The sequence below is a fragment of the Chiroxiphia lanceolata genome, chromosome 1, assembly GCF_009829145.1.
Source record: "Chiroxiphia lanceolata isolate bChiLan1 chromosome 1, bChiLan1.pri, whole genome shotgun sequence".
Taxonomy (NCBI): Eukaryota; Metazoa; Chordata; class Aves; order Passeriformes; family Pipridae; genus Chiroxiphia; species Chiroxiphia lanceolata.
In genome coordinates, this window is record NC_045637.1 from 2,002,604 (window position 1) to 2,021,471 (window position 18,868).

Consider the following 18,868-nt stretch of genomic DNA (forward strand, 5'->3'; position numbering starts at 1 on the left):
GAGCTCCCCAAAAAAACTTTGCGAAGTGGCTTTGAATCAGTGCTTTTTAATCCATAAAAGGTGAGAATCCATGTACAAATTAAAAAAAACAAAACAACATAAACCCCCAGAGTTTGGGAAATGATCCGACTCCCACCACACAACCCCTTGGCTCAGTTGGGTGGTGGGAGTGGGAACGTGATGGCTTCTCCCAGATAAATCCATCTCCAGCTCGGAGACATCCGTGCCTGCAGCATGTTGAGGAGCGTGGGAAGCTTTGAGGAGCTTTGCCAGGATGTTTGAAGGGCAAGGTGGCCTTTTCCATGACCCTCCTCCCTTCCTCGGCACTCCCACGCTGGGAAGCCAGGAGGATGACGTGGGAAGTGCGACTGCGCCAGATGGCCCCGTGGTGGATCCATGATCCACGTGGGTGATGCCTCAGCCTGTGGAGAGGTCTCTTGGTCAACACCACAGAGCTACAAACACTCCTTTAGTTCCCAGAATCATAGGATGGGCTGGGAAGGGCTTTAAAGACCATCTCATTCCAACCCCGCCGCGGGCAGGGGTACCTTCCACCAGAGCAGGTTGTTCCAAGCCCCATCCAACCCAGCCTTGCTCCTTGAAGTTCTCCTTAAGCTCTGCTCAATCTGGCCTTGTTCCTTTAAGTTTTCCTTAAATAAAGGGCTAGGAGCTTGGCAAATGGGGATTGAGCCACCCAGAAGAAGTCCCAACCCCGGGGAGGTGCCGTGGCAACACCCCCCCCGCCACGTTCTCTTCCTGAACCCCAAAATTCCTCCCAACTTCCAAAGTACAAAAATACAACCACAACCTCTCTCTGAAGGGTATTTTATACCTACCAAGATCATCCAAGCCCTGAAGACCAGACAGAGCTCTTTAAGCCCTTAGGAAAAATAACACCCGAGGCAGGAAGGGGCCGAAGAGGAAATTTTGGCGACGGATCCGAGCGCGGATTCGGAGCCTCCCGGCATTCCCAGTACAATTAGCAAGATGCATGGATGCATCAGCCCCGGGGTTGGAGTGCTGACAGCACAGTGTGAGGGTATTAGCAACGTGTGCAAGATCCAATAGCAGCAGAAATTTAGTAGTTTAATAATCTGGAGGAGTTATCTGCCGGAATTTTAATCTCCTGCCAGGAGGAGGAAAAAAAAAACAACCACCAACAACCCAAGGCTCTCAGCTATTAATCTACTCAGGGAATATTTAGGCCAATCCACCTCTTCTGATTAAAAATAAAAAAAAAAAGCCAGACAACAAATGGTAAGTCTTTCCCTTTTCTTCCAAAGAAGCTGAATGTGCAGCTGGGGCTGGATTTGCTGAGCCAACCTGGGGGGTTCATTTAAAAAACAACAACAAAAAAATACCACCCCCCAAAAAAAAAGCACTAAAAATGGTCAAACCATCCTAATTTTACCCCGTTTCACTGGGAGATCTCTAAGGGGTGGATGCACAAGCCGGTGCTGTGACCCCTTGATGGGGTCACCGCGAGTCGTTGATGCCCATGGGGTCCCCTCTCCTGAAAAAGGGGAGTCCCAGGGGGAGCTGCTGAAGGATTCAGCTGTGCCAGCAGCTCTCTGGCAGTGGTGTCATCTTCTACCTTGCAGAGAAAGCGCAGGAGATGCTAAAGGAGGTCACAGCTTTTCCTTTAATGGTTGAGGGCTGGGTCTGGTGGCTCCTCGCACTGAGCAGGTAACACAACCAGCCCCTGCTCAGACCAAAGCTCCCCCCAACCCCTGAAGAGCAACAAAAAAATGATTAAAAACCACGACTAAATCAGGGTTTTCCCATTGTTTCGCTGAGGAGGGATGAGCTGGGACATGGAGGAGTCCAGAGCTGGGAGATGGAGGAGTCCTTTTCCAAGAGGATCCGTCCCCCAGACGGGGGGTCCTGGCAGCCCCGACACCGGCACAGCCCAGCCAGGCCACTGGTGCTTCCAAGGCTTCCCAGACAGCCAGTCCTGGAGCTGGAGGGACACAGGAGAGCCCGGTGAGCCCCTCAGTACATGGCCTCGTTGTCCCCCACGGCAGTGAAGGGGACGCCGCTGTAGGTGCTCTTCTTGCTGCGCTTGCTCTTCTTGCTCCACACCAGCAGCGTGCTGGGGCTCTTGCTGTTCATCAGGCTCTTCCTGCTGTTCTCCTTGTTGCTCTTCAGCATCCCCGAGGACATCCCTGCCACCTTCTTGTCCACCTGCTTGGGAAGGAGGGAGAGAGGAGTGAGAGCCAGGGGAACACCCACGGTTCCTGCGGCTGTAAAATCGGCCTTAGAGAAGTTTTAGTGCAGCTTTTTAATACCTTTATCTCACTGGTACCTTTGCACAAGATTTCTAAAAATGCTGTTTGTCATTCCTGGTTAAGAATTTCAGCCTGGACCTGACAGTTGTGTCCCCTCCTCAGTCTGGAGGGGGAAAGGTGAAAACGTGCTGAGAAAGAGCCACAACACTCGATAAAAACCACTCAAAGTCACCCAGGAGCCTTGAAACCCTTTCAGAAGGTGGGATGATGTGCCAGAGGAGATGAGGAAGAGGAAGAGAAGATGAAGAGATGGGCTTTTTAGGACCTCTGGCTCAAATCCAGGGGTGTGCCGAGGGCACTGCTGTGGGAGGGATGGTTTTGGAAGTGGGTGGGACAGATGAGGGAAGGTCTAAATATTGTCATTAGAACCTGAATGTTGGCATTAGAACCTGAATATTGTCATTAGAACCGGCATATTGCCATTAGAATGTGAATATTGTCCTTAGAACCAGAATACTGTCATTAGGATTTGAACATTGTCATTAGACCCTGCTTAATTGTCCTTAGAAGCTGAATATTGTCCTTAGAAGCTGAATATTGTCCTTAGAAGCTGAATATTGTCCTTAGAAGCTGAATATTGTCCTTAGAAGCTGAATATTGTCCTTAGAACTTGAACATCATCATTAGATCCTGAATAATTGTCATTAGATCCTGAATAATTGTCATTAGATCCTGAATAATTGTCATTAGATCCTGAATAATTGTCATTAGAACCTGAGTAATTGTCATTAGAACCTGAGTAATTGTCATTAGAACCTGAGTAATTGTCATTAGATCCTGAGTAATTGTCATTAGAACCTGAGTAACTGTCATTAGAACCTGAGTAATTGTCATTAGAACCTGAGTAATTGTCATTAGAACCTGAGTATTGTCATTAGAACCTGAGTATTGTCATTAGAACCTGAGTATTGTCATTAAAACCTGAGTATTGTCATTAGAACCTGAGTATTGTCATTAGAACCTGAGTATTGTCATTAGAACTTGAACATTGTCATTAGACCCTGAATAATTGCCATTAGAACCCAAATGTTACCATTAGAAGCTAAATAATTGCCATTAGGACCTGAATCTTGTAAGTTGAACCCAATTATTGCCATTATAACCCGAATATTGTCATTAGAACTTGAATATTGCCATTAGAACCTGACTATCGTAATATTCGGCGCCGTGACAAAGGAGCGATTTTTGCCTTTTGAGACTCAAAACCGACCCAGAGAATTATTAATGAATTTGAATTAACTTAAATTAAATTAAATCTTCTAAGGTGTCATCTCCCACAGCAGTGGGGAATTCCCAAGGTCTGGGAGGTGACTTACAGCCCTGGGGGCCTGGGAGCCGTGCAGGGTGATGACCCCGATGTCGACGCCCTCGTCGCCGGTGCTCTTGAGGAGCTGCACGACCTCGGCGTGCTTGGCCCACCTGCAGTCCTTGCCATTGACTGAGACGATGTAATCCCCCTCCTTCAGCCCGGCTGCCTGCAGGGAAACAGGGAACACGGAGGTCTTGGAGCTCGTGGAGCATCATGGAACCCTGGAATGGCTTGGAAGGGATATCAAAGGCCATCTCATTCCATGGGAAGGGACACCTTCCCTGAGCGCTGTCCAATGTGGCCCGGAGAACTTCCAGGGATGGGCCAGCCACAGCTTCTCTGGAAAGCCATTCCAGGCCCTCACCACCCTCACAGACAGGAATTCCTTCCCAATATCCCATCTAAAGCTCCCATATTTCAGTTTGAAGCCATGCCCCCTTGTCCTGTCTCTCCATCCCTCATCCAAATTCCCCCTTCAGCTCTCTTGGAGCCCCTTTAGGCACTGGAAGGGGCTCCAAGGTCTCCCTGGAGCCTTCCTGACCACCTGCAGTCCTTGCCATTGACTGAGACGATGTAATCCCCCTCCTTCAGCCTGGTTGCCTGCAGGGAAACAGGGAACACAGAGGTCTTGGAGCTCGTGGAGCATCATGGAACCCTGGAATGGCTTGGAAGGGACCTTAAAGACCACCTTGTTCCGTGGGAAGGGACACCTTCCCTGAGCCCTGTCAAACATGGCCTGGAGCACTTCCAGGGATGGGGAAGCCACAGCTTCTCTGGAAATCCATTCCAGGTCCTTACCACCGTCCCAGACAGGAATTCCTTCCCAATATCCTAGACAGGAGTTCCTTCCCAAAATCCCATCTAAAGCTCCCATATTTCAGTTTGAAGCCATTCCCCCTTGTCCTGTTCCTCCATCCCTTGTCCAAATTCCCTCTCCAGCTCTCCTGGAGCCCCTTCAGGCACTGGAAGGGGCTCCAAGGTCTCCCTGGAGCCTTCCTTTCTCCAGGTTGAAGAAGGGACACAACTTTGGTCCTGATATGGACCATAAATGGTCTTGGAGAAGATTTTGGTCTCCCAAAAAGAGATGTGATCCTGCTGGTAAGATCCTGTACTGTTACAGAGATTCCAGCCTCTGGATGGCTGGTGGATGCTGAGGGAGTTGGGAGACCTTTTGGGCATCCCATCAGGATTCTCTGGGATCTGCTGGATAAAAAGTTGCCCCTCCCACCCCCACAAAGCCCCCATGGTGAGTGTTCAGTGAGACAACCTGTTTTGCAGACTTGCCATCCTGTTCCCTCCATCCTCACATCCCAAAATGAGGGACAAGGTAGCTGGGTGGGCAGCCAGCAGTTAAAATCTGAGCAAACCTCCCTGTTTTTCCCTAAAAATTCATCTCAGTTGTTCCCTGACACCCACCTGCAACCCCCAGGCTGGGATCCTGCAGGGGTGAGTCTCCACCTGAGCTCACCAAGACCTAAAACCACCTGGTATCCCTCAAAACACCTCAATTCCAGCATGGGAATAGCGGGAAGCTGGAATACTAACGGTAGAGCAGCCCTCCAAGAATCCAGGCTGGGATCCTGCAGGGATGAGTTCACCAATGCACTTCTAAGACCTAAAACCACCTGGTATGCCTCAAAAAAACCCTCAATTTCAGCATGGGAATAGCAGGAACCTGGGATAATCAGTCTCCCAGGAATACAGGCTGGAATGTGGCAGGGATGAGTCTCCACTTGAGCTCACCAATGAAGTTCTAAAACCACCTGGTACCCCTCAAAAAACCCCTCAATTCCAGCCTGGGAATACTGGGAAGCTGGGATACTCACGGCAGCGCAGCCCCCCGGGATGACGCCGGCGATGAGGACGGGGGAGTCTCCTCTCAGGGTGAACCCAAATCCATTCTCTCCCCTCCTCAGGTGGACTCTCCTGGCTGGATACCACTTGTTTTTGGCAGAGAAGACTGACAGGGGTCCCTGGGTGAGGCAGAAAACATGGAAAGCACCTCTTGGTGTAGGAACAACTCCCCCGAGGATATGCAGCCTTGGAATTCCAGGGATGGAGAGGGGGCAGGGGAAGAAATTCCATGTTTTGCAGGGAAAAAACCCCCATCATCCAAGGTGGGATGAGGGAGGTTGAGGGGTTTTATCACTGTCTGGCTCTGGGAGATGCTGGGGGTGGTCCAGGTCATCTCTTCAGGGGCTGTTTCCCTCCAAATCTTATCTCTTTTCCTTTTTTTTCTCCTACTTTTCCATTCCCACAGGATCTGTTCAAGGGCAGAGATGTTCAATGTCTCCTTGACATTGCCCAATGACAGCAGAGCCAGACCCCACAGAAACCCCAAAGCTCAGCCCTGAACCCCAGTCCTGTTTCTCAAGACCACACAAACCTAAAAGGATTGGGATAAAGCTTCAGTGGGATTTTCCTGCTGCCTCCTGCCCCACAAACATTCCTCTCAAGGTTTCCTTGGGCCAAACCCACCCACACAGAGGAGGGTGTGAGTGGTGGTCCACGTCACCTCTTCAGGGTCTGTTTCCCCTCAAATCTTTCCTGTTTTCCTGGGTTTTTTTATTCTTTCCCATTCCCACAGGAGCAGAATATCCCTGCCTGCCCTGGAGCTCTCCAAGAGCAGAGACAATCTCTCCTTTGAGTGCCCAGTGACAGCACAGCCAGACCCCACAGAAACCCCAAAGCTCAGCCCTGAACCCCAGTCCTGTTCCCCAAGACCCCACAAACCTAAAAGGATCGGGATAAAGCTCCAGTGGGATTTTCCTGCTGCCTCCTGCCCCACAAAAACCTTCCTCTGGGGGCTCCCTTGGGTCAACCTCCCCCCAAAATGCCCGTGCCAGCTCCCATAGGAGTTCTGTGACCCATTTAGGTCTTGCAGAGCCAGATCTGTGCCCTCCCAACTCTCCTCCTGCCTGTGAGGAGGCGGCTCATCCTCCTTGGAAAGCTGCCTGGCAGAGGGAGAAGAGGCTGGGGGAGGAAGGAAAGCAGGCAAAGCAGAGCATGCAGGGGAGGAGGAGGAGGGAATGTCTGCTCCCTTGGGATATCCTTTATCCCGGAGCTGGACCTACCAGCCTGTGGAAGAGGTCAGTCACCTTCACCTGGGAGAAGTTGGGGGGTTTGATCTCAGGCTTCTGGTGGGTTTTGGCTGAGAAAAAACACACAGGGGGGTGACCTCAGGGGGGTTGTGGAGGCAATTTCTACCTCCACATCTTCCAAGGTGGGACCCATAAGAACCAGAACCTGCTCAGGCAGCAGAGAATACTGGAATGGTCAGGGTTGGACATGAATTTAAAGAACCCCCCCTGCCACGCCATGAACTCACTGTGGAGCTTCCCCACCCGAGGAAAAACCCCCGAAACCCCCTCCCCAGATGCACCACCCCCAAAAAAACCCCCCACCCCACTCACGGTGGATGTCTGGGGCATCTCCCGTCTCGAAGAAATCCTCCTCGTGGTCGATCTCCGAGTATTTGCTCAGGGAGCGTTTGTGGGCGAAGGACAGGACCTCCTGCAGGATGTCCATCTTCCTGAGGATCTTGCACAACCCGTGGATCCTCATGGCCTCCTCGTGCTTCATGATGGCTTTTTTCAGGTGAGCTTTGCCTGCCAGGGAGGGAGGGAGCAGAGGGATCTCGGTTGGTCGGGAGCGGAGCGGTTCCGGCGCCGTTCCCGCTGCCTACGGATGGGGAGCAGCTTCCCCGGGCTGTGACACCCTGAGTGACTCAGGGACAGCCCAGTCACGTTCCCAGCCCGCTGGGTGCTCTAAATGGGGTCGTTCCCAGCCCCTCAGCTCGAGCCCTCCATGGAGGGCTGGGAAGGGACCTTGAAGGGTGACCTACTTGGCTCCCCCGGCGCCGGAGCCGGCAGATGTTCCTGAAAACCGGCGTCGTGCCGCCCCCGAAGTCCCTCCTAAAGCTTAACCTCAATCTCCTCCTGCAAATTAACTTCTCTCCGTGCCTTGCCTCCCCTGGGAGCTGGGAAGGTGGAGAACAACCCAGCCCCATCCTCCTGGAACAGCCTTTGGGGAAGGTGCAACAACTCTCCCTGTTTTCCAGGCTAAGCCAAGCCTTGTCCTCGCCCTGCGGGTCCAGGAGCGGGAACGTGGAGAACGACCCGGCCCCGTCCTCCTGCTCAGCCTTTGGGAAGATGCAGCGGTTCTCCCTGTTTTCCAGGCTAAGCCAAGCCTTGTCCTCGCCCTGCACGTCCTCTCTCCATCCTCTTCATCACCTCTTTGCTCCTCCTCCCCACTTGCCTTCCACAGGTTTTGACCCTCCTCGGGAAAAGGACGCGGTGGGAAAACAGCCAGAGGAGCTGAAATCATGGTAACCCACGGATATCAGAGCAAACATCTCCTCTGCCACAGACTGCAACCAAGGCACCCGTTTCCAAGGCTAAACTCCCAAAAAAAGCTCTCTCCGGGTGCGTACGCGTCGCTTGGAAACACGTGGGCCTGGAAACCGTTTCAGACTCCGGACACACGGGGGCAACAGAATCCAGGGAGAGGATCCAAGGATCGGCTTTGCTCCAGGCTCCGGACACACGGGGCAACAAAATCCAGGGAGAGGATCCAAGGATTGGCTTTGCTCCAGGCTCCGGACACAGGGGGGCAACAGAATCCAGGGAGAAGATCCAAGGATCGACTTTGCTCCAGGCTCCGGAGAAACGCAGCCTGTGCAAGTTCTAACTCAGGGAATGTTTTGGGGTCGGATGGAAAACAGAGAGGAGGAGACTCCCCAGCAAAAAAATCGGTAGCAACGGCATCAGTTCTATTTTAGCAAAGCACCCGATGGCAGCGAGGAACAACTGTGGAATTATGGGGGATAATAATAATCATGGAGTCAAGGAATGGGTTGGGTTGGAAGTGAGCAGAAAGATCATCCAGTTCCAATCCTCTGCCGTGGGCAGGGACATCTTCCACTAGCCCAGGTTGATCCAACCTGGCCTTGGACACTTCCAGGGATGGGGCAGCCACAGCTTCTCTGGGAATTCCATTCCAGCCTCTCACCACCCTCCCAGCCAAGAATTCCTTCCCAATATCCCATCTAACCCTGGGAAGCCATTCCCTGTGTGCTGTCCCTCCACCCCTTGTCCCAGGTCCCTCTCCAGCTCTCCTGGAGCCCCTTTAGGCACTGGAAGGGGCTCCAAGGTCTCCCCAGAGCCTTTTCTCCGGGCTGGACAGGGAAGAAGAATTTCTTCCTAATATCCAGTCTAAATGTACCCTCCTTCAGCTTAAAGCCATTCCCTCATGTCCTATCACTGCATAAAATAATAAAAATAAGAATTAAAGTAAGAATTAAAAATAATAAAATAAAATTTAAAACAATTATAATAATAATAACCAAGAGGAACAGAGGAATATGAGGAACAGAGGAATCTAAGGGATAGGAGAATATAAGGGATAGGAGAATATAAGGGATAGGAGAATATAAGGGATAGGAGAATATAAGGGATAGGAGAATATAAGGGATAGGAGAATATAAGGGATAGGAGAATATAAGGGATAGGAGAATATAAGGGATAGGAGAATATAAGGGATAGGAGAATATAAGGGATAGGAGAATATAAGGGATAGGAGAATATAAGGGATAGGAGAATATAAGGGATAGGAGAATATAAGGGATAGGAGAATATAAGGGATAGGAGAATATAAGGGATAGGAGAATATAAGGGATAGGAGAATATAAGGGATAGGAGAATATAAGGGATAGGAGAATATAAGGGATAGGAGAATATAAGGGATAGGAGAATATAAGGGATAGGAGAATATAAGGGATAGGAGAATATAAGGGATAGGAGAATATAAGGGATAGGAGAATATAAGGGATAGGAGAATATAAGGGATAGGAGAATATAAGGGATAGGAGAATATAAGGGATAGAAAAATATATGAATAGAGGTTGGCCTTGGAAGTTGTGCAAGCTTTTGGCTCCACTCTACTAAAGATGATGGAATATAATATGTCTGATAAAACACAACCTTATAAGATCAGGAGACAAGGGAAGAGGGGAATAAATATTCTCCCAAGGAGATGATTTTAATGCCACCAGTTCAAAACCATAGAACAATTTGGGTTGGAAGGGACCTTCAAGATCATCTCATTCCAACCCCCTGCCAAGGGCAGGAACACCTTCCACAGACCAGGTTGCTCCAAGTCCCGTCCAACCCGACCTTGGACACTTCCAGGAATGGGGAATTCACACCCTCTCTGGGTTTCTTCCCTTCCTTTTTAAACCAAAACCAAGCTGAGGTTGTTGTTGCACATCGATTTTCCCCCAGCTGACACTGAGCAGAACTCATTCCCCACAGGAAAATCAGGAAGAGCTGGAATGTGGTACAAACGGGTGTTGGGGTGGTGTCACCACAACACTGACTTTGGGGTTCATTTTGGAGGTTCTCCACCTCCCATCCCCACTGAAACCCGGCTGAGGAGCCGAGAGGACTTTGCCCAACTCATTCCTGGTGGGAACTGTCTCCTTTCCCACGTGTTGCAAGGAGGGGGAAGAGCCCCAGGAGGTGACACCTCAAAATGAGGGTGCTGAGCTTGCTTGAGGAGCTGCCAAAACACGACTTCAGCTGAATAAGCAACGTTCTGTTTTCCCCCCTGGAGCTGAAAATCCACATGGGAGGAGGTTCTTATCTCCCAAGCTTTTTGCTGCAGCTAAAAATGCCACCCCCTGAAGCATCTGCTGTGCCTTGTTATCGAGCCAAGCCCAAGCCCAGGCCCAGGAGCTTCCAGGATCTCTGTGTCCCTATGGATTTCTCCAGGAGGGTGATGTCACCTGGCTCAGAACACCTGGAGGTTTTACTGCCAAGCCAAGCCCAAGACCAGGAGCTTCCAGGATCTCCATGTCCTATGGATTTCTCCATGAGACATTGGGTAATATCACTGGGTTCAGAACACCTGGAGGTTTTACTGTCAAGCCAAGTCAAGCCAAGCCCAAATCAAGGACCTCCGTGTCCCTATGGATTTCTCCATGAGGGTGATGTCACCTGGCTCAGAACACCTGGAGGTTTTACTGCCAAGCCAAGCCCAAGCCCAAGCCCAGGAGCTTCCAGGATCTCCATGTCCACATGGATTTCTCCATGATGGTGATGTCTCCTGGCTCAGAACACCTGGAATTTTCACTGCCAGACACAGCTGGTCAGGTTGGTGAAGGCACCACGAGTTGGTCCTCAACACCCTAAAGGAGATTGTGATGTTTTCCTGCCCTCCCAGGAGAGTCTGTTTGCCAAGAAATCCCCCCAAAAAGTGTCTTTGCACGGAGAGATCCCCCCAAAATTCCATCCCATCCCTTTGTGGACAGCAATCCTAAATGACCTCTGTCCCCAAAGATGTGCTCACCCAGCTTCCTCCTCTCCTCGGGATCCTGCAGCAGGACACGGAGCGATGGTCCCTCTGGCATGGTGACATGGAACTGCATGAAAGCCTTCTCCTGCTCTGGGAGCTCAGATTCCGAGGGCACTGTGGGAAGGAGAAGGGTGGGAACGGGCTTAGAGAGAGGTCAGGGCCACTCAGAACCCTCTGGCAGTGGGGATCAGGAAGCCACATCCATGTTCAGGTGGCCCCAATAACTTCAGCACCACCTTCCTCTTGCCCAGACAAAGCCTGGGACAACCAAGACATCACTGATGGGCACAGGGATGAGTTATCCCAGTCAAAACTCCACCAGGATTTGGAATGAAGGGCAGGATTTGTGCTGGGCACAGCACAATATCCGGCTCTTTTGCCTCCCTCCTTCCTTTGCTCCCATATGGAAGCAGATGGGAAATAGGGAGCCCTTGGTTTTCCCCACCTGGAGGTGGAGACCAACCAGAGAATGATGGAATGGTTTGGCTTGGAAGGGACCTGGAAGATCATCCAGTGCCACCTCCTGCCACGGGCAGGGACACCTTCCACTAGCCCAGGTCAATCCAACCTGGCCTTGGACACTTCCAGGGATGGGGCAGCCACAGCTTCTCCGGGAATTCCATTCCAGCCCCTCACCACCCTCCCAGCCAAGAATTCCTTCCCAATATCCCATCTAACCCTCTGGCAGTGGGAAGCAATTCCCTGTGTGCTGTCCCTCCATCCCTTGTCCCAAGTCCCTCTTCAGCTTTCCTGGAGCCCCTTTTAGGCCCTGGAATTGGCTCTCAGATCTCCCTGGAGCCTTCCCTTCTCCATGTGAACACCCCCAGCTCTCCCAGCCTGTCACTCAGAACAGGCTGATTAAAGTGTAATTAATTCATTAATTAGGGAGCTGAGCCCTCCCTGCTGTGCCAGGGAACCCTGCACAGGCAGAGAGCTCCCAGTGCAACCAAGGGGTTTTTCCATGGAGAAATGGACATGGATGCAGCTCTCCCAGGCTCTCCAAGCCCCACACTAGGCTCTTTAAACTCCGATTTTCCAGCCAAAGCTGTTCCTAATCCCCTCTGGCTCTCAGGGGCCTCCTTCCCTAGGCACAGAGTGTGATAAAAAAGCAACCCAGAAAATTCCAGGGAGCTTTGTTGGGCCAAACAGAAGATCCCAAAAGCCTGGTGAGCAGCCTGGCATCGGCATCCAGAGGGTTGGGAAGTGGCAGCTCCAGGGCTGGGAGTTCTGCCCGTGCCAGCTCTTGCCATGTCAGCATTCCCTGAGGGATTAATCTGCAGAGTAAGGAGTTTGTTGCCAGCTGGTTACAGAAGCAAAAGAGTTGTTATTGTGACAGGGAGGTCCGGGAGAGGCAGATCCCAAGAGCAGGCAAAAAAAATTTCCCCAAATCAGGCGTTTCCTGCAGATTTCTGCTTACCTCGATACCTTAAATTTACCAGGACGCCAAACAGCTCCCAAATTTTTGGGGGAAAGGTTTTTCCCTGTCCTTTGTATCCCCACCCAAACCCATCTCCATCATCATCCTCTCCTGCTTCTGCCTTTAAGCTGCTCCACTCTCTCCTGTCTCCCTGATCAATCCTTCTGCAACACCCACACGGCCCAATCCTGGGAAGAGGATTTTGGGGCAGGCTCCGGAGCGGGGGAGGGTGCCAGGACAGTCTGGCAGCACCAGTTTTGGCAGACAGGCCTCAAAAAGCCTCCTCAGCCACCCACCAGGAGACGGGGTGGCACCAAAGGTCACCGTGCCCATCTGCTGCCCACCCCCGGATCTTCTGCCGGACCCAAAATCGCTTCCAGGGTGTTGGCGACGGCACAGATGGAGATGACGAGGCACATCCTGCATCCCAACTCCCAGAGATTCCATGGAGATGCACCAGCCTGGCACAGCCACCCTCCCTGAGGCTCCTGGGACATCCAGCCATGAGCTTGGGAACTGAATTCCCCAGCATCAGCCCTGGCACCAGCCACGAGCTGAGCAGTGCAGGTGACAACAGGCCCAAAAAGAGCTCCCCAGAAGTGATGCCTGAGGAGCAATGGGTGGTTCTGCTGGGAGAGAATTCCATGGCCAAGCTCCCATGAACTTCAGGATAGCAGGAACTCTGGCCTTGGTATCACCTTCGAAGTGTGCAAGCTCTGATCATTCATCTCTGGTGCCAACCCCGCTTCTCCTGGCACCAGGGCTGGGAAAATCCATGGAAATGGCATGTGATACTTGGGGAGCAATGGGTGGTTCCGCTGGGAGAGAATTCCATGGCCAAGCTCCCATGAACTTCAGGACAGCAGGGATTCTGGCCTTTGTATCATCCTGAAAGTGTGCAAGCCCAGCTCATTCATCTCTGGTGCCAACCCCACTTCTCCTGGCACCATGGGAAATTCAAGATATTTTGGGGGTTATTTTTAATTTTGGGAGCCTCCAACATGAGCTGCCTCAAAGGATGGTGGGCTGAGGACACTGCTGTGGTCAGCAGGCAAGTGACCCCCTATTTAGCCCCTCAGCCCCAAAGGGGACAGCAGGGGACATCCCTACAGCAGGTGACATCCCTACAGCACCTTTTTGCTCCTTTTTTTTAGGAGGATTTTTCCCTGTGGAAACCAGAAATGGGGAGGAAATCTGCCCTGGGCAGGAATTGCTGAGTGGATGAAGAAGATTCACAGCTCAGAGCATCCCAAACCCTCCAGGATTTGGATCCATCCCCTCAGAGCATCAGAAAACCTCCAGGATTTGGATCCATCTCCTCAGAGCATCCCAAACCCTCCAGGATTTGGATCCATCTCCTCAGAGCATCCCAAAACCTCCAGGATTTGCATCCATCTCCTCAGAGCATCCCAAAACCTCCAGGATTTGCATCCATCTCCTCAGAGCATCCCAAAACCTCCAGGATTTGCATCCATCTACCTGTTCATGCCTCCCTGCTTTGGAAATCCCCCCCCCATTTGGAACCAGCTGAGCAGGAAGCTCCTTCCAAGGTGGGAACTCACCGGGGCAGTCGCAGAGGGCGATGGCAGCGAAGTAGTGGGAGAGGGCTTTGAAATGCTCTGACTTGACGTGGACCATGGTGGTCCAGGAGAAGGGAACATAGTCCTTCACGTGGGGCTGGGTCATGGTCTGGTGCACCAGCGAGTAGACGTCCTCCACCTGGGAGGAGGGAGGAGACAAGAGATGGAGGACATCCATCAGGAGAACACCAGCAGCGGGTTGTCCTCTCCTGGAGGGTTCTGCTGACCACAGTGACATCCCACCAAGTGCAGTGGTGTGGGGTTCAACAAGGCCAAGTGGCGGGTCCTGCACTTTGGCCACAACAACCCCCTGCAGCTCCACAGGCTGGGACAGAGCGGCTGGAGAGAGAGAAGGAGCTGGGGGTGCTGGTGACAGCAGCAGGACATGAGCCCAGGGGTGCCCAAGGGGCCAAAAAAGCCAATGGATCCTGGCCTGGATCAGGAGCAGTGTGGCAGCAGGAGCAGGGAAGGGATTCTCTCCTGGATTTAGTGCTGGTGAGGCCTCACCTGGAGTGCTGTGTCCAGCTCTGGGCCCTCAGCTCAGGAAGGACATGGAGGGGCTGGAGCAGGTGCAGAGAAGAGCAGCGAGGTTGGGGAAGGGTCTGGAGCACAATTCCCGTGAGGAGAGGCTGAGGGAGCTGGGGGGGCTGAGCCTGGAGAGGAGGAGGCTCAAGGGAGACCTCCTCACTCTCTGCACTCCCTGACAGGAGGGGGGAGCCGGGTGGGGATCAGTCTCTTCTCCCAGGAACCAGCAGTAGGACAAGGGGTCTCGGTCTTAAGCTGTGCCAGAGGAGGTTTAGGTTGGACATTGGGAAGAAGTTCTTTCCAAAGAGAGGGATCAGCCATTGGAATGGGCTGCCCAGGGAGGGGGTGGAGTCCCTGTCCCTGGAGGTGTTGAAGCAGAGCCTGGACGTGGCACTCGGTGCCATGGGCTGGGTGCCAAGGTGGGGTTGGGGCACGGGTTGGACTTGATGATCTCAGGGGTCTTTTCCAACCCAATTGATTCTACGAAGTCCTCTTCTCCCCAAAGTCCTCTCCTCCCCAAAGTCCTCACCTTTGCCGCCTCCTGAGCGAGCTGCAGCCGGGCCAGGAAGTCATTCTGGGCACGGAGCAAGGTCATCTTCTCAAAGACACACTCCTGGACCTGGGCCACCATCAGCCTCACCAGCATGTTCAGGGAAGGAGCGCTCATATCCAGGCTGGGAGCGTTGGAGAAGTTCTCCTTCAAGTAGTTAAAGGCACCTGCACAAGAGAGAAGCTCCCGGTAGTCACCGGTTTTGGAAGCAGGAGGGTCAGACTTCTGGAGGGAGAAACTCCATCCACACACTCAACGTGTCACCCCCATGGCAGGAGTCCCCCACCCCCCAAGGATGGAGAGCACCCCTTGGGCAGGACTGTGGCCACCACTTCAACCAACACATGGAAGCTGCGACCACCAAGGTTCATTGCTGGATCCAGCATAAATATAGGAAGACATATATTATATAGGAATATTTAGGTCTTTCCTTTCTGTTTCTTCCTTCCCTTACATATTTCTTGGAGTGTTATTTTTATGCTTTAATGGTGCTGCATTATTGCAGATGACAACCAAAATGGCTCCACACCGGTTTTTCACTGAAACCAAATTGTTCTAGAATAATATATATATATAAAATATATATCATATATTTTATATGCATTATATATATTACATATAAAAATATATATAAATTATATAATAATATATAATAGATTTAGATTTATATTATCATCTATTATATAGAATACTATATTATATAAAATATGTAATATATCATAATTATGTATTATATAGAACATTACATCATATATATTATTATATTACATATTATATATTATATTATATAGAATAAAAATATATAATAGCATACTCTATAATATATAGTAAATTAATATTATTTAATACATAGTATATATAATAGTATATATTATATATAATATACTAGTGTATATATACACTATATATATACTATATACACTACGTAGATATAGTATATATACTATATACTATGTAATATATACTATATATTATATTAGTATATTATAGTATATTTTATATATATGTATATTTTATAGATAGTATATATACTATATACTATAGTACATATAGTATATATATAATATATATTATATAATATAGTAATGTAATATAGTATATATAGTATATTACAGGATAGTATATATACTGATATATATTAAATATATTAGATATAGTATATATAGTATATATACTATATAGTATATATACTAGTATATAGTATATAGTATATATGGTATATATACTATATATAGTATACTATATAGTATATATATACACTATATAGTATATATACTATATGCATACTATATATTAGATATATCTAATATATAATAGTATATATATTATCCTATAATAGATAATAGTATATGAATATTAATATTATATTAATATATAGTAATATATATTAGTATATATTATATATATACTAGTATATTATTATATATAATACATAAAATATAAAATAGCTAATATAGTGTATATATATTATATATAGCACATTTATTATATATACTATATATTATATATATATAGTCTATATAATTACAAACCTAATATATAAATATATTCAGAAACAGCCATCATTCAGTCTCCTTTCACTCCAATCCCCCCCCCGGATTTATTCCCAAGACCCTGCGTGCCCTCCCCTCCCGGGGGGCTGAGGCGGGAGGGCCCCACGTACCCGCTGCCCTCTGGAAGGCGTCGATGGCCTGGGCGAGGCCGGGCAGGGTGGCGCGGTCCTGGCGCGCCCCAAGCTGGGTGTGCAGGGCCCCCAGGTTGAAGAGGACACTGCCCTTCTCGAAGGCCAGTGCCCGCTGGTGGGATGGCACCCCCGTCAGGGAGTCGTACCTGGAAAAGGGAAGGAGAAGGGAAGGGTCAACAGCTGCCCACCTGCCTGGCATGGGGTGGTCTTGATGGTCCCTTCCCACCCAAACCACTCTATCCTTGCCCATGGATGCAGGAGGAGCCTGGAGGGTTTTCAGTGCTCCATGTGGGAGCCGCCATTCCCATCACATAGAATCATGGAATCATAGGATCATAGAATCAGCTGGGTTGGAAGGGACTTCAGAGATTATCAAGTCCAACCCTTGATCCAACACCGCTGCAGCTGCCAGCCCATGGCACTGATGCCACATCCAGTGTTATCTTAAAAACCTCCAGGGACAGAGAATCCACCGCTTCCCTGGGCAGCCCATTCCAATGGTTGATCACCCTCTCTGGAAAGAAATTCTTTCTAATATCCAACCTAAACCTCCCCTGGCACAGCTGAAGACCGAGCTCCCTTGTCTTGCTGATGGTTGCCTGGGAAAAGAGACCAACCCCCACCTGGCTACAACCTCCTGTCAGGGAGTAGCAGAGAGTGAGGAGGTCTCCCCTGAGCCTCCTCTTCTCCAGGCTGAACAGCCCCAGCTCCCTCAGCCTCTCCTCACAGGACTTGTGCTCCAGTCCCTTCCCCAGCCTCGTTGCTCTCCTCTGCACCTGCTCCAGCCCCTCCATGTCCTTCCTGAACTGAGGGGCCCAGAACTGGACACAGCACTCGAGGTGTGACCTCACCAGCACCGAGTCCAGGGGAAGAATCACTTTCTTGGAGCTGTTGGCCACACTTTTCCTGATCCAGGCCAGGATCCGTTGGCCTTCTTGGCCACCTGGGCCCTGCTGGCTCATGTTCAGCTTCTTGTCAATCCAAACTCCCAGGTCCCTTCCTGCCTGGCTGCTCTCCAGCCACTCCGTCCCCAGCCGATAGCAGTTCTTCACGTTCCCCTCTCTCTCCCTAATTAACGTTCCCCGCTTCCTCCTTTAATTAACCCACCCCTGCCACCGGCAAACCAGGATCTCCGCATCTGCCGTGGTGGGGGGTTTGATCCCAAACTCCCTCAAGTGCCCCAGGTGGGATCGGGAAAGTGGCACCAACCAGTGGAAGAAGACCCCCAGGGGTTTGGTGGGAGGGAAGAAGCGGCTGTCGAGGAAGTGCAGTTGGTTGTAATATTCCATCAGGAGCTCCAGCCCGGCTTCGTTGCGGCTCGGGGTGCGCATGGCCTGCGGGATGGGAGAGGAAAAGTGGGCTTGGGAAAAGAGGGGGGAGATCCCTGGCACAGGCTGAGAGCCCCCAAAAAGACTCCTTGAGAACTGGGGTGGTTCAGCCTGGAGAAGAGAAGGATCCAGGGAGACCTTGGAGCCCCTTCTAGGGCCTAAAGGGGCTTCAGGAGAGCTGGAGATGGACTTGGGACAAGGGATGGAGGGACAGGATACAGGGAATGGCTTCAAATTTAAATATGGGACCTTTAGATGGGATATTGGGAAGGAATTCTTCCCTAGGAAGGTGGTGAGGGGTTGGGATGGAATTCCCAGAGAAGCTGTGGCTGCTCCATCCTTGGAAGTGTCCAAGGTCAGGTTGGATGGAGCTTGGAGCAACCTGGGATAGTGGAAGGTGTCCCTGCCCATGGAAGAGGGTTGGAACTGGATGGTCTTTAAGATCCCTTATATATATATATAATATATATACAAAATATATTATTTTATATATACAATATAATATATATATATTAAATATTATATATATTGTATATTATATATATTATATATATATTTTATATGTACACACAAATGCATCTTATAAATATATATATAAAAATAGGATTTAAAAAAAATATATATATATGTATTTCACATATATTTCTAGGATATAAATACATAGGGAAGAAATAGGATTTTTTCCTCCTTTCCCAGGTTGTTTTATACTTCCTCTTCTCCAAGGCCCAGCTGGACAAGGAGCAGCTGTTCACCTTTGCCAGGAGTGAACTAAGATTCCTAAACCAGGGCATCAAGGACAGGGAAAATCAACAATTACTGACCAGTATGGATTAT

At 50.0% G+C, this 18,868-nt stretch overlaps 1 protein-coding gene across 9 annotated transcripts in view; it reads right to left on the bottom strand.

Annotated features, from left to right (window-relative positions):
• Nucleotides 1-1,770: 1,770 nt before the first annotated feature.
• The window catches only part of LOC116789429 (rhophilin-1-like), a 146,441-nt gene continuing 129,343 nt past the window's right edge, over nucleotides 1,771-18,868 (bottom strand). For 4 of the 9 annotated variants that reach the window (XM_032693322.1, XM_032693262.1, XM_032693285.1 and 1 more), the window contains 10 exons: nucleotides 17,916-18,040; nucleotides 16,686-16,852; nucleotides 15,002-15,189; nucleotides 13,930-14,086; nucleotides 10,945-11,064; nucleotides 7,011-7,205; nucleotides 6,672-6,748; nucleotides 5,424-5,570; nucleotides 3,605-3,763; nucleotides 1,993-2,187 (listed from right to left, as the gene is read on the bottom strand). In XM_032693322.1, the coding sequence (XP_032549213.1) occupies nucleotides 1,993-2,187; nucleotides 3,605-3,763; nucleotides 5,424-5,570; nucleotides 6,672-6,748; nucleotides 7,011-7,205; nucleotides 10,945-11,064; nucleotides 13,930-14,086; nucleotides 15,002-15,189; nucleotides 16,686-16,852; nucleotides 17,916-18,040 (1,530 nt within the window). Of the gene's footprint in view, nucleotides 2,188-3,604; nucleotides 3,764-5,423; nucleotides 5,571-6,671; nucleotides 6,749-7,010; nucleotides 7,206-10,944; nucleotides 11,065-13,929; nucleotides 14,087-15,001; nucleotides 15,190-16,685; nucleotides 16,853-17,915; nucleotides 18,041-18,868 lie in introns of all 9 variants that reach the window. The other 5 variants (XM_032693330.1, XM_032693295.1, XM_032693269.1 and 2 more) reach the window with 3 other exon arrangements.